The sequence below is a fragment of the Bos javanicus genome, chromosome 3, assembly GCF_032452875.1.
Source record: "Bos javanicus breed banteng chromosome 3, ARS-OSU_banteng_1.0, whole genome shotgun sequence".
Taxonomy (NCBI): Eukaryota; Metazoa; Chordata; class Mammalia; order Artiodactyla; family Bovidae; genus Bos; species Bos javanicus.
In genome coordinates, this window is record NC_083870.1 from 29,591,699 (window position 1) to 29,606,665 (window position 14,967).

General features: G+C 47.9%; 1 protein-coding gene across 5 annotated transcripts in view; it reads left to right on the plus strand.

Moving 5' to 3' along the window:
* SYT6 (synaptotagmin 6) overlaps positions 1 to 14,050 on the plus strand; it is a 66,966-nt gene extending 52,916 nt beyond the window's left edge. For 3 of the 5 annotated variants that reach the window (XM_061410531.1, XM_061410533.1, XM_061410530.1), the window contains 4 exons: positions 358 to 478; positions 5,167 to 5,338; positions 6,524 to 6,674; positions 12,493 to 14,050. In XM_061410531.1, the coding sequence (XP_061266515.1) occupies positions 358 to 478; positions 5,167 to 5,338; positions 6,524 to 6,674; positions 12,493 to 12,564 (516 nt within the window). In that variant the 3' untranslated portion in view covers positions 12,565 to 14,050. Of the gene's footprint in view, positions 1 to 357; positions 479 to 5,166; positions 5,339 to 6,523; positions 6,675 to 10,449; positions 10,519 to 12,492 lie in introns of all 5 variants that reach the window. The other 2 variants (XR_009735181.1, XR_009735183.1) reach the window with 2 other exon arrangements.
* Positions 14,051 to 14,967: the final 917 nt, after the last annotated feature.

Below are 14,967 nucleotides of genomic sequence, written 5' to 3' on the forward strand. Positions count from 1 at the left end.
GGCTCACGTGACCAAGAAAGGTAAACTGGAAAATAGGGTTGGGCCCCCAAGGGCTTGGTGGCTTGAGGGGCTGCAGCCAAAGGGCACAGGTAGGGCAGGTGAGGTCAAAGCAGGAGGGAGAGGACCAGGACCAGAGTCTGATCAGAGCTGAGAAGGAAAGTTGAAGAGGACAGTGTCTGCTGAAGAGCCAATGTCGTTATCACTGCCTTTTATACCCAGTTACTCCCAGGACAGAGGCCAGACCATCCAGCCTTACAGCACTCTGCCTCAGAGAGCTTCTCCGGGGCTCCGGAGTGGCCCCACAGCTGCACAGGAGCTGTGTGGCCCTCACCTGCCCTCCTGTCTGCTTCTTTGCAGGAAAGTGTGGATTTGGGCGAGATCATGTTCTCCCTCTGCTACCTGCCCACAGCAGGCAGGCTCACCCTCACCGTGATCAAATGCCGGAACCTCAAGGCAATGGACATCACAGGCTACTCAGGTACCTCTCCTACCCAGGTGCTTGCCATGTGGCCTCCCCATAGTCCCGACTTTAGGATGTGGAGAGATGTTGAGAGAGAAGGGGGAGGAATTGCCGGTATTCTTCGATTGGAGCACAGACCTGCGGGCATATGGCCTGGCTTTGAATACCAGTTCTGCCATTTCCTTGCTGTGTAATGTTTTGGTTTCATGATCTGAACAGAAAAAAAAAAAAAAGTACACAGGTTGCTTTAAGAATAAACAAGTTAATTCATGTAAATGCTTAGAAATGAGCCAGACACCTAATAAGCAGTCAGTTGTTGCTCAGTCGCTCAGTCGTGTCCAACTCTGCGACTGAGCAGTCAGGAGATATTAGCTATTACAATCATTCTTTCTCTTGGAGGATGGAGAGGATAAGAAGCAAATAAATAGGAGGAAAAAATAAGAAGGAAATATCTTTCTGGTTGGTGTGAGGCCTCAGGACTTCTAAGGGTTATGTCAAGTTTGAGTGTCTTAAGTGTTTGTTGATCCATGAAGCCCTGCAGCAGCCCTGTAGTGAGTCAGAGGAACAGAGTCACTGAAAAGCAAAGTGCATTTGTATTTGAGGTTTTCCTGCAGGGCTCTGGGCCTCTGTCTCAGCACCAGGAGAGCCGCTAGGTACCACAGGAGAGACAAGTGCTGTTCTAGCAACTGAGGAGACACTTGTTTGGAGGCAGCCTCAGAGCTTGCAGGCTGGACACAGTGTCAGAGGTTTGATCCTTTCCCACAATTATGCAAGTTTTCATTGTGCAGGGTTTTGGGTTGTAATATAACAGCAGAGTCTCAGGAACCTTCTGCCCCGAGTTGACTCAAATTAGCCCAAGAAGTGGAAGAGGGTGGAGCGTTCCAAGGAGCAGGCACGTAGAATAGCCTGGGCTGCACTCAGATGCAAATGCTTGGTTTGTTTCCCTAAAACTCCCTCCTAAGAGGCTCTTCTCCAGATTCTGATTACAAACATAAATCCACTCCAGAGGTGCCTCTGAACTTGGCTGGGAGTATGTGGAAGATTTTCCCTTTCATTCTTTATTTCCTTAGTATAATCACAGTTGCTGCAAAGAAGTGATGATCCAGATGAACACATCTGGGCCCAGACCCAACCTGGTGCAGTTGGAAGATGAGATATTAGGCTTTGGAAAATGAGGTTTCAGGGAACGGTGGTCAAGAAACGCTGAAGTCAGGTGTATTTGTGGTGGCTTTGAATGCCTCTGCTCCCAGAGCTCCCCCCTACTGCCGCCTCCACGTCTCTGTGCATAACTCATGCCTTCCAGGCTGAAAGCTGCCCCTGAAAGTGCCTGCCCTGATGTTTTTCCTTCCACAGAAGCTACCACCACACATCAGAACATGGTGGGGAGCTTGAAGAAGCTTTTCCAGCATGTACAAGGCTTTTAGACATCAGCAAGCTGGCTTCCTCCAAAACTGCAACCGACTGTAGATTTCATTTTAATAACAAAATAAGTGTGTGCAGGGACAGAAATTCACCAAGGCCTCTCAAAACTGCTGAAGGAAATAGGATTTTGCTGCCCAAGTCCCACTCTGTCTTCTCTGGTGTAATTAAATTGATGTGCTAGAGAGAGAGTGCTTATGGCGAAGCCACCAAGATAATCGTGTGGGTTGTTGCACATCAGAGGGTTGGGGGTGAGAGATTTTTCTCATGCCAAGTTCCAACCTCTCTCTCACGATTGCCTCTCTTTTCTACCTGGGTTTGGAATTGGGTATTTTGTTTGTTTTCATTTGGAATCTGGTATTACATCTCAGCTTGATTCTGAAGATTCAGGGGTCCTCTTTTCGCTAGGAATTTCCATCTTGTTCACTGATGTAAGCAAGTGTCTGGGACAGTTCGTGAAACATCATAAGCATTAAATAAGTATGTATTGAATGATGAATGAATGGGTAACTTTGTCAAAGGGTGATGTACCTGGGACACTCACCCCAGGGGTCTCTCAAACTCGATCTCCTGTTTTGGAGGATAAGTTTGAGTTTGCCTTCAACCCAGATTGCTTTGCTGTTGGACTGAACTCAGGGGTGCATTTGCCTGTTCTTGATTTATATGACATTGACCTCTAAAACCAAGGATCTTTCTGTTCTCCTTGATCTAAACTAGTCATGAATCAATTCCCTAAGCCTATCCACTGGAACCATGACCATAAAAAACAGTACAGAATAATCATAAGGATCAGTATCCCCCAAAAGGATGGTGGGTTAGTACACCCACCCATCTCTGCCACATCTAGTCTGCACTACTTTGAATCTAGTGGTTACAAATGTAAACTTTGGAGTCAGACATAAATTAAAATCTTAGGCAAGTTTCTTAATCTCTCAAATCTCAAATTCTCTATCTGTCAAAGGGGGATAATCGTAAATGTTTTATAGGACTGACATTTTAAATGACATGATATACATAAATCTCTCAGCACAATGCCTGGCATATACTAAATGCCGAATTATGATGGCCCTCGTGACAAGGAGGCTGAAACACACTGCTGGCCTTTGTGCCCCTCCCTTAGCTGCATCCTAGGCTACTGGAGAGGACAGGACCTCAAGGTCATTTGGAGCCAGCATTCCACTAGAAGCTCAAGCTTCTGCCCCAGCGCAAACCACCCAGGGAACAGCCCTGTCTCTGTTTAGCCTCTTAGGCGATAGTGAGATTATGTGTTCCTTCAAGGGAAATACCCACGGAATTTTATAAATTAGATATGCCTCACAGGAGTGAATAGAGGTGGGGAAGGAAGCTGAGAATCTCCCAGTTAGTCATCAGGCATTTGCCTAGTGGCCCAGGGAACAGGATTCAATCTCTGGGTCGGGAAGATCCCCTGGAGAAGGAAATGGCAACCCGCTCCAGTATTCTTGCCTGGAGAATCCCATGGACAGAGGAGCCTGGTGGGCTACAGTCCATAGGGGTCGCAAGAGTAGGACACAACTGAAGTGACTTGGCAGCACCAGGGGCAGGTGGCTTTGTCAAACATTTCTAAGCCCAGCCACGTGGGCATTTGCTCTGCTGTGGGAGTGTGTGGACGTAGGCATGGGAGGGGATGAGCAGTCCGTGGCAGCCTCAAGCCTGAAGACACTCTCCAAGACAACGTTCACACTTGAGCATAGAGGTTGCCATGTCAACAACAGGTCTTGGAAGTAACTTTCCCACTTGTCTGCTTGTACCTAAACACTGTCCAGGGCATATCCATAGAGAACAGAGCCTGAGGACACGAGAAAGCTGTCTCACGGCAGTTCTAGGAACCCCTCCTTCCTTTTTACTGAACATCCTCCTGAGAGAAACCTTGCCAATGGGTTGTCAGACACAGCAGGGTGGTTAAACACCTGGTGGTCTCCCCAGGTCCCCCATAAACCCAAGCACCCCCACGGCTAAGGCACAGCTGCTGTCGTCATGTTGGTTAGTCAGCGGCGCACCTGGGCAACTATGGAACTGCCTTTAAGGCTTGAGTTTCTGATCAGGTGTCGAGGTTCTCTGTAGCTTCCCCAAAGCTGTGTACCTCTTCCACCACCTGAACAATTCCCCAGGGAGCGTAAGGTCCTCGTGGGTACTTGGGTGCCCAGGAGTTAGACTTACATGCCTGTGAATGAGGAGCCAGGGAGCAGGCTGCTGGGCCTGCGCCTCCTGACAGAGCCGCATGAGCCCTGGCTTCTGGGCAAGAAGTTGTCTCAGCACATCAGTGTCTCAAAAGCTGTTATTACCTGTGAGTTGCCCTCCTGTGTCTTGAGCTGTGCAGCATAAATAACAATTATGATGGTGACCGAGACACCTGCACGGTGAGATACAATAGGTGTCGCTTCACTTGGATGAGTAGAAAATTTCAGGGTAGGAAGCTGACCATGAAATACCCATTCAGAAAACTAAAGAAGAGACAAGGATGGGAGGTGCATGGGAGGTCAGTAAAAAGACAGCTCTTTGAGGGCTGAAGAGATTTCAAGATCACACTGAGAAAGGAAATGGCAGCCGGCCACCCCGAGTCCCAGAAGGCGGAGGCACTCAGTCCCCCGGCCATGGCCCCCCTCCTCCACTGCCAAGAGTGGGCAGGAACCAGTTTCCAGGGGGGCCAAGAGCAGGGCCACTCCTCCCCTCCCTGATGCCGGGTAGAAATGAGCTTGAAGGAGCAATGAGACCCTTAAGCCTGTTGTCAGGTTGGGAGGACCCCACAAGCATCGTGACTGTCGCTGTTCATTTATTCTGTCTTGTGGCTACTCCTTGGGCATCATCAATTCTATTTTTACCCACTTTATCCTCTGGTTACTAATTCTGACAAGAACCCCTTAGAGAAAAGCCTGCAAGTAGGTAAAAGGAGGAGAGTGCCTTTGTTCAGCTTCAGCACCCTTTGGAGCCAGCCAGCCACCATGGAGCTGAGATTTAGGGTCGTGAACTGCGTACCCATGGGCAGGTTTCCTGTCTGATTTGGGGCCAGCTTCCCCATTAGCAAAAGTCCATTAAACACTCTCCTAGAAAGCCTGAGGTCGCTAAAGACTCTGTGTTTATGAAGCACAGAGTGTCCACAGAGACAGGTGTGCGACATAAATACGAGGTGGTTTAATTATTTTAACATCCCACTGATACCATCTGAGAACAACAGTAGGTCTGGGCTCCCAGATCCTCTGCCACACATGGTGCTCAAGGACATCTGCTTAACACGCTCCCTTCCCTTCCCGCTGCCCCCATGGGCACAGATCCATATGTCAAAGTGTCCCTACTCTGTGACGGGCGGAGACTGAAGAAAAAGAAAACCACCATAAAGAAGAACACCCTCAACCCTGTCTACAATGAGGCCATCATCTTTGACATTCCCCCGGAGAACATGGACCAAGTCAGCCTGCTCATCTCCGTTATGGATTATGATCGGTAGGTAAGGGCCCGGGGGCTGTGATTCCCTGCCCCTCACTCCCACCCCAGGACAGCACAGGGCTCCTTGACCTCGGACCTTGTGCTTCGTGTGGCTCAGGCACTCAATGGCCTCAAATATGGCTCCACCCAGGGAGGTACAAGAGTTTGAGGAAGAGCATGGGTTTCCAAAGAAGCTCAAGCTTCACTTCCCAGTGGGCTCATTGCCATGAGGGGCTTCCCCACCCATCAATTTCCCTGAATTCACTCCTGACTCTTCCCGTTCCTCCTTCTGGCATCTGTTCTTGAGAACCCCTCCCTCTCCTCTCCACTCCCACTGCTACTTCCACTCCCGCTTGGGGATGTCTATGCAGCCTCCGAACTGACCCCTGCCGTCATCACTCCCTGCCTCAACCCAGCCACACCTTCCTAAAAGATCACTTTGTTCTGGGCCCTGCCCTTCTCAAGAACCATCAATGGCTCCTGTTGTCCAAGTTCTTCCCCGGAACTCTCAAGACCTTCCAGATCTGGACCCAGGGTATCCATCCAACTTGACTTCGCTCACCTTGTATGAGTTTTTTCTCTTCCACTTTTCAAATCCTGCTCTCCTGTCAAGGCTGGCTCAAACAGATTCTCCAACTATTCCAGCCACTGTGCCTCCTTCTCTCCAGTTGTCACTTTGCTTGAAGGAGGGAAAACAAAAAACAAAAAAAAACATGCAGTAAAGCCTCAATCCAGGATATTTAGCACAAGCTCTCAAGGCATAGTAGGTGCTTGGTGAACAAATGTGAGTGATGATTGATGCTCTTGCTGAGTGAATAAATCAAATCATAGCCGCTGGGTGTGGAGACATGGTACTCAGAGCAGGTTGATTTATTTCCAAATAGCGCTGATGTCTCAAGCACTCGCTGAGTCAAATAAAGGAAGAGACTTAAACTCCCACTCCCCAAAGTCAAGCCATCTGCCCACCATTCCTGAGATTCCAAACAAGGTTAGAACTTTTTGCTCATCTGTCTGTGTCCAAAGTCCATCCAAGGAGGCCGGGGAATGTCTCACTGCAGCTGGCACCCTGAGGCCCTGCCCAGCATCTGTTTAAAGAGCTCAGTACTCTGAATTAGACCAGCAGGGTTGAGGCCCAGACTTCGGGACCTCCCTTTCTGAGAGCATGTCTGGTCACTGATGCCAGGCCCTCTGTTTCTCCCTTAGAGTGGGTCACAACGAGATCATTGGAGTCTGTCGTGTGGGGATCAACGCTGAAGGCCTGGGAAGGGACCACTGGAATGAGATGCTGGCGTACCCACGGAAGCCCATCGCACACTGGCACTCCTTGGTGGAGGTAAAGAAATCCTTCAAAGAGGTGGGTGAGGTCGCGCTTGGCCCTTGGCATGTTTGCTGCATGGCAGCGCGGGCTAGAGAATGGCAGTCGGCTGCTGCGAGACCTCGCCTTTGTGGGTCCTTGGTGGGGGTGGAGGTGGCTGGGTGCGGGGAGGCACACACTTTTCACCCAGAGTGTAACAGGCAGGAAGGAAATGGAGGAAGACGGTGGGAACCTGCTTGACAAGAAGGCTTTGATGTGGAGTATATCGAAAGCGACCCTGAGTCCTAAATGGAAAATAAAAACTTGGAGGAAGCCTGGGCAGCTGCTCACCATGCCAGGCCAGGAATGCTTTCACAGAGCCCCTGAGCCAAGTTAGCCCTTTCAGAGAGAGCCCCAAGAGGGTGAGCTCAGAACCTGGCAGAAAATCCCACCCCTGTCCAAGCAGTAAGTTCCCTGAGGCTCTAGCCAGGCCGTCCTGCAGCGGTTTTCACTGTGTGGATGGAGCTGGCCAGAGAGAGGATGCCGCTCTCATGAATGTGGGTTCTCCCCACTGCTGGAGAAGAGAGTGTGGCTTCAAGGACCCACTTTCCAGCCAGGTCCTAACAGAGATGTAATGGACACAGCACTGCCTGGAAGTCCCGAAACGGGCTCCAGGCCTGGCCCTTCTCCACTTGCTACATAATCCTGAGCTAGTTATTTCTTTCTCGACTGCAAAGAAAATGTTCCTTCCAGTGACACCTACAATCTGCCCCACCTCCACCAAACTCCACCAGTTTAAGATCCTGCCATTTATCACCTCGATGGTCCCTTGGCCTTTTTTTTTTTTTTTTCTTAAATGGGTTGGAACATGGGTTGGGGTGGCCAAAGCCTATGGGCAGGAGTTTAAAACTTTGAGAAAAGTTTTAAACCTCATTTTGAGTCTTTCAGACTCGAGTCCATAACCTAGAAAGCGAGATGATCATTCACTCATTTTATTAGCAATAGGTTTCAAGCCAGGAAGTCTCAAGAGTTGTATAAAAATTGGAAAATCTACTAATAAAAAAAGAAACCACATGGCCCCTCAGCTTAAAAGCAGAATCTCCTTAAAAACAAAATATCTCCTTCCCCATGTTCTGTGACACAGAAAAGGTATGGGCATAAAACCCAGAGAAGCTACAGCTCCCTTTCCTGCTCAGGGTGGCCAAGCCTGTTTCCAGCAGCACTGTTGTTCAGTCGTCAAGTCATGTCCAGCTCTTTTCGACTCCGTGGGCTGCAGGCCTACCTGTCCCTCACCATCTCTCGGAGTTTGCCTAAGTTCACGTCCATTGAGTCGGTGATGCCATCCAACCATCTCATCCTCTGTCACCCCTTCTGCTCCTGCCCTCAATCTTTCCCAGCATCAGGGTCTTTTCCAATGAGTCAGCTCTTTGCATCAGGTGGCCAAAGTATTAGAGCTTCAGCATCAGTCCTTCCAATGAATATTCAGGGTTGATTTCCTTTAGGATTGACTGATTTGATCTCATTGGTGTCCAAGGGACTCTCCAGAGTCTTTTCCAGCACCACAATTCAAAAGCATCAATTCTTCGGTGCTCCAGCAGCATGAAACCTCACATTTCCGTCTCCTGGTTGCCTGGATTTTACCACAGCTCTGGAGCTTTATTGAGGGAGGCCAGCTCTTGGGCCCTCCTGCTTTCCCAGAAGGCCCTCTCTGCAAAGTGGGGGTAAGGTACCCACAATCAGCCTCCACCTACACATGAGCCTCCAGTGGGAAGCCAGCAGCTCACTGACCGCAGTGTTTAGTCAATCTAGGGAGGGGGTGTGGCAACTGTCCTCCCCCTTTAAAATCCTTTGGAGACATTTCATGATAGAATAGGTACACTAGAATGCTCAGGAAGGCATGGAGGCAGGGCTAAGGAGTGGGAGCTGAGGGGTCTCAGGCACCTCACTGCCCCACCTGGTCTTCAGTTTCCTGGTTGGTAAAATAAGGGGTGAGCTTTTCCCATCTCAGCTTTTCTAAGAAACTCTGACCTAAAATGACTGGGCGAAGAGTGAACCCACATCTTGTATCCCCTTTCTAACCTTGAAGATGCAACAACCCATTGCTGTTACTGGGTTCGTCTGTCCACATGAACTGGAGTAATCAGTCAGTGGTGGCTGGAGTTGGAAGTGGGGTGCAGGGGAGTACAGTGGAGCTGGGACTCAGCCCCAGAATCGTTTTCCATAATGAATACAACCTAATTAAGCCAAATAATTGATTCCAAGTCCTGTTTCTTTGAGAACTCTGACTCCCTGGTCCAGACTACAAAAGAAAGATAAAGTAGAACCAAGCCCTTGAAAATGAATATTTGATGAGACAGCAAAGGGAAAGCAACAGTATATGGAAAACGAAAAGAGAATAAATTGATTCATATCCTTTGGGTTTACTTTTCATTGACCTCACACACCAGGTTCCCGAGACTGCCCATCCCCAGCTCCCCAGCCTTCCGTTTTCCGCTCAGCTGATCATGTCTCTGTATGAAGAAGCTGAGAACGGCATTCATCTTGGCAACTTAGGATTTCTTCAGGACACATTTATGAAAATGCGTGCCTATGCTTCTAGCCCCCACAGTTGAAGTCCCTTTATAAAGATGCATTAAAAACCCACCAGGATAATGTAAAGTAAGCCTTTTTTGTGTTCATGTGATGCGTTGTACTTGAATATTTATCATCTCAATCATCCTTAGAGTTTACATCCTGTCTCCTTTTTGGTTGTGTTCTGGACGTTGAGCAAGAACCTGGCTCCTGGAACTTGTTTCTCCCGTTTGTGTAATACATTGAAAAAAAACCCAAAACCTTCTTCTCCCACCCCCAGGAAGATGAATGGCATCATATCTAGAAAGCACTGTGTTTATAGTACACCATTCTTAGAGGGGTTTCAAGCTCTGTGATCATTACTTTTTTATTAACGAGAACAGAGGGCACCATACTTACTTGTTTGGGGTTTTTAAAATCAGGTTGAGGGAACAAATTAACTGAAAAGGTATTTTTCCCTGCTGGGATTCTTTTTCATGAATAAAAATTGATTAAGCCACAGAGAACAACCTTTCCCCTGCAGCGACTGTGGCCGCTCGCCTCTCAGCACTCCTGCCCAATGCTGCGTGTCATCGCTGTCACCACATACAGAGCCCAGGTTGGCCAGCCACCTTCTCCAAGGCATTTTACTGTGAAGGGACAAACCCAAACCGCCTGCCAGGGATGGGACCTATCTGTTGGAACCTGACCCATTTCAGAACAATAAAAGATCTCACTGGACCACAGCCACCCTGGACTAATCACCTTCCTTGGTGTGCTGGGGACCAGTTCTCTGCTATTTCAGAGCCGCCACAATCAGCCTGCCAGGAATCATTCACCTTTCCATTGTCCATGAACCCCATCTCCTCCCTGTTTATCTTCATAGGAAAAATCAGAGGCTGGCAGGGGAGCCAGCGTGCCTCCTTCATTTGTTCTGGATAAACAATTATGCTCTGTGTGACTTCTCTTTGAGCTATTATGTAAAGGGAGAAAGAAATACTCCATGTGGCCATTTCGTTTTTTCTCCTGTGGACTGGCCTATCCATCAGGTTGTTTAAGTGGCATGCTTACTTGGGGAGAAGCCAGTAATTGCAGTGTACCTTGCACTGACGTTAAAAGTGACGTTAAAGGTTGTAACAGAAAAAAGTAGAACTTCTAAAATGAAGGTCTATTCAATGAAAGCATTGGTAACCATCTTTTGGCACCTTCTGGTTAAGAACTCTTGAGTCAGAAGTCGCAGTGGGCTCAACAACCAGGCATTTATTTATCTAAAATATTTCACCAGGGAAACCCTCGGTTGTGATTTCATTCACGTGGATGCTGCAAGCAGAGAGACTGCCACCTGGAGTTAGGAGTAAGTACCTGGTGCGGACCCAAAGACGTTAGGTTTCTTTTTCCATCATGTGTCTCCTTCTCCTGGTGTGTCCAGGTGGGAAGGCGGCTGCAGGATGGAGTGGAGGGAACACTGAGTGTGGAGTTAGTAGACCTGATTTCAGATCCTAGTTCTGCTCCTGACTGGCTCTGTTGGCTTCCTCTGCATCTTTGTTTTCTTATCTGCAAGAACAAAAGAGCCAGGGCGATCTCCCAGCCGGTCTCTGGGTCCCGCATGCTAAGATAGCTCAGGCTCAGGTCACATAATGGTGGTCGTCAGTACCTCCAAACCAACCTTTTTTGGTTAGTTGTAAAGATCTGCAGGTTGGCCTGTCCAGGGCTACAAAGGGACCATGAAGAACTGAGCCTGGGACTGAAAGAGAGGATTTCCTTCAATCTGGAAACATGAAGGTGATCAGTAGGCCTGGGTCTCAACTCCGTGTTGTGGGCTCCCACGGGAGATGCTGGCTGGGATGGTCTGATTCTTAAGTGGCTCAACTCTGTCTAGAAAGGCTGTGTTGTGAGGTGGGGGTTGGAGGCGGGACCTTGTCCTTCTCCATTCCACCCCTACACACTGCACAAAGGCATAGTCCACTTCTCCTCAGCCCTGTTACTCCACACGGAGACCCAGAAAGCCCGAGAGAAGCAGAAGGGGCTGAGCTTCAGGTTCAGAAAGACCATCTCAGGACTTCCCTGGTGGTCCAGTGCTCAAGACTCTGATCTCCCACTGCAGGGGCCACGGGTTCGATCCCCAGTCGGGGACCTAAGATCTTGCATGCCACATGGTACAGCTGGAAAGACAGAAACGCCATCTCACCCACCTGCCTAACTTCTCTCCCTGGAGTCTTGTCCTGTGTTTCCTCTGCTCCCAGACAGGATGGAGTATACAGTGGACATTGACTCACTTTGAAGTTATGCAGCAGGTCTAGAATATTCACAGGGTCAGATCCTCACCCAGAAAGCATTGCTCCAGCTCTGCCTGGCTTTGAAATGTAAAGAAGGGTTCAGTGACCAAGTGTGGGTCATCCACTCTCAGTCCTCTCTTCCCTCCATTACGCCTCATTATATCACCATCTTCACAGGGGTGAGAATTGGGCTGAGGGGTGGCAGCCTGTGAGACAGGACAGTAAGAGGGGAAAAAGTAGGGGTGCCCGAAAGGGGTGGGAGCCGCCATCCCCTCCTGCCTCCTACCTCTTCACAAGTCGAGTGTAAAGCCCCCCAGGAAGCACAGAGACTGAGGAGTAGAGGCCGGCGCTGAAGCAAGATCAGAGTTTTAGCTGTACTAACAGCTCCCAGACAAATTGCTAATAATTCATGATTGTGGCTTCTTGGCAGTAAGGGCACACTCTGCAGACGGCTTCTTCTGCTGCTAACAAAATCTGATTTTCAGTGTGAAAAATGGCTGAAGCATTCAGAAATGGTCCAGTCATAGCACCTCATTAACACACACACACACACACACACTCCACACGCTAAAGAAAGCTTTCATTATATCTACAGCAAGTCTTTTTTCAAAATCAGGGCTTCTAGGCTGTTTTCTTTCTTTCCTTTTTTAATTTTTATTGAGGTATAGTAGCTTTACATTGTTGTATTAGTTTCTGCTGTGCAGAAAAGTGAATCAGCTATACGTATACACAATCTCCTCTTTTTTGGATTTTCTTCCCATTTAGGTCACCACAGAACACTGAGTAGAGTTCTCTGAGCTCTACAATAGGTTCTCGTTATTTGTATATTTTATACATAATATCAATAGTGTGTATATGTCAATCCCAATCTCCCAATTCATCTCCCTGCCCTAAAGCTGTTTTCCTTGTTTTTGCATGGCTAACAGCAAAATTCACAAAAGCTTACAAAAAGCTGGAGAAAAGTGGATTCAGTGCATGGGCCAGATGAGTTTGGCAAGTTGAGATACACATTCCCTTGGCATTGGCTAAGTGCTTTTTCCCCCTCTTCACAGTGGCAAGGCCGAGCCACCAGCTTCGACAGCGAGAGTTCGTGCCCGTCTCCGAAACCACCTCCGACACCATGAGCTGCACCGCGGCGGCCAGGCTACACAAACGAGACTCAGCAGCGTTCTTTTTGCACTTGTTCAACCGTCTAAACACAGTGTTGAGCCGCAGCGGCAGCGGGGGCAGCACGCCTCTCACTCCAGAGTCTTAGCTGCCCCTGTGTCGGTCAAGGCCGAGACACTTGTCATGTGGTCCGAGCTGTCTTAGTCTTTTCTGTCTCCCAAGGTGATGTTTTCATGGTTTTTTCACTTTTTATGGATCTACTGTCAAGAAGAAAAGAAGAGAAAAACAAAGAGGGGAGAGCCCAGATGTTGGTTCTATTAAATACAATGTAAAATAGTCGTCTTTGGTGGGAAGGTGGTCTGAATTTCTGAAATTTTGTGTCTCCACCGAGCTCCATAACCCCGGAGGAGAAGGATGAGCAATGGCTGCTTTGATCAGTGGCCCGCAGGAAGCTGCAGACCTGGCCAAGAGCCTTTACAAAAGTGACTCATGACTCTTAGAAGCTCTTTGCCAATATGACATAAACCAAGGTGCAGACTCCTGGTCCCAGGTTGAAATCACGAGCACTCAGAGCCGTCTGTGAGCCTTCGACTGGTTGGTCGTGCAGGGCTCCTGGCTCCCCGTCATTGTGAACTTTCCTCCTGAATTGAACATGACTTGATCCCTCATGGGAGCTGAGTCGCTTTCGTTAGGAACGGTTCTGTGGAAACAAAACATGCCATATGTTTTCTGGCGCACCACAGTTAATGACCACATTTGTTTGAAAACAGAATCTTTGTTCTCAAAAATAACCTTCGTTGTTAAAAAAAAAAGGAAGCTCATATGTTCTGGAATGATTTCTGCGTTATACATAGCTTTCTAATTCCATGAAGTATCAAGCAGCTGTTTAAAATGCCTAAACAGATCAAAGAGAAACCTACATAAAATGTTCTTTTCTGAATGGGGAGTTTTGAAATCCAAATAATAGGTGGAGTGTATCTTTCTATGAAGAGTACCTTCTTGATTGAAACCAAGTCAGCTTAAGTCTGTTTCAGCCGCCTTGACTCTGGGACAATGTTCAACTTAAACTTTAGTTCTATAAATTATTAAGTATTTCAGTGTTTGTTTGTTTCAGTGGTAGTGAAGGATTTTTTTTTTTCTTTAAATCTCTAGGTCAAATTCAGTTTAGGAAAAAAGTATGTTTGAACTATTCTGTATTGTAATTGTACATTTCTGTTGAGTTAATTAGTGGCCTTCCCACCAACCCCCTAGAACTAGGTTGATTTGCTCCATCAGTCTGATAAATGTGCGGGTGGGTCTTCACTTCTGTGTATAGCTGAGAAATGCCAGTTTCTAGAGCTGTGTGTGTAACTTGCAAGAGGCAGGTCTGCTGAAGAAGTGCTTCTTTCAACAATGGAAGGTCAGGAATGTAAAAACTGTTCACATACCTTGTGTCTTACTCTTTATATGTGACACATGCTTTAGGAGCAGCAACTCAATAAAGCTACCCTTGTTTTAAGTCAAGTTATCAGATTTCTGTGTTGATATAACTTTGAGTAGTGTCTTCTAATCCTCAAGATGACCAAATTGGGCAGGAGGTAACAAGATATTGTGGCAAAAGAGGTTTTCAGCTTTACAAAATGTAGATAAACCCAGAATTCACCCAGTACTGAGCTTTAGCCTGGGGCTAATGTGGCACTGATATAAAGACAAGTTTTCTCCCCAAATGTCTTGTGATTGATAGGCCTTCTCAGTCAAGTCATCTTAAGGCTGGATTCTCTTGAGAGTAAGCAAAAACTCAAGGTCATGAAAAGACTTCCAACAGGCCATGAGCTTCATTCCTGACTCTAGAATGATCCCGTCAAGATGGCCATTTCAATCATTAGGCAGATGCTGCAAGTCCTGCAACTATGAAGGGGGCAGTGGGCTTCCTGAGTCAGGAGCCCAGAAATTAACGTGAAGGGGTCCTTCTAGAAGTGAACTCGAAATGCACATGCAAATATCCATCATCTTCAAACCTGGAAGCAGATGAGAATGCTGCCTTAGAGTGGTTCTTTCTTGGAGAAGGGAGTGTGATCAGTGCGAATCAGGGAAGAGTTACTGCTCTTAGATGTTCCTTTTATGTCTAAGCAACTGTCTCACATGAGTGAGCCTCCCAGTGCCTTTGGAAGTGCCTTTGGAGCTGCTCCCTGAGTAGCTTACGGTCAGCCTCCACACCACCCTGACCAATTGCTACCACTCCTGCTCCAGCAGTCTTGGTAAATGTCTGTAGGCTGGGAAGCCCACCCCAGGGAGGCTCTCAGCTCTGGAACCCCATCCCCAGCATCCTCAAGGGAGACCAGTACTCAACCCAAAGCGTGAATTTATGCCAATTTCACTGTCTACCCTGATCTTTCTCCCTCACAGATGAGAATACAATGATTACAAGTTGCAGAATGACA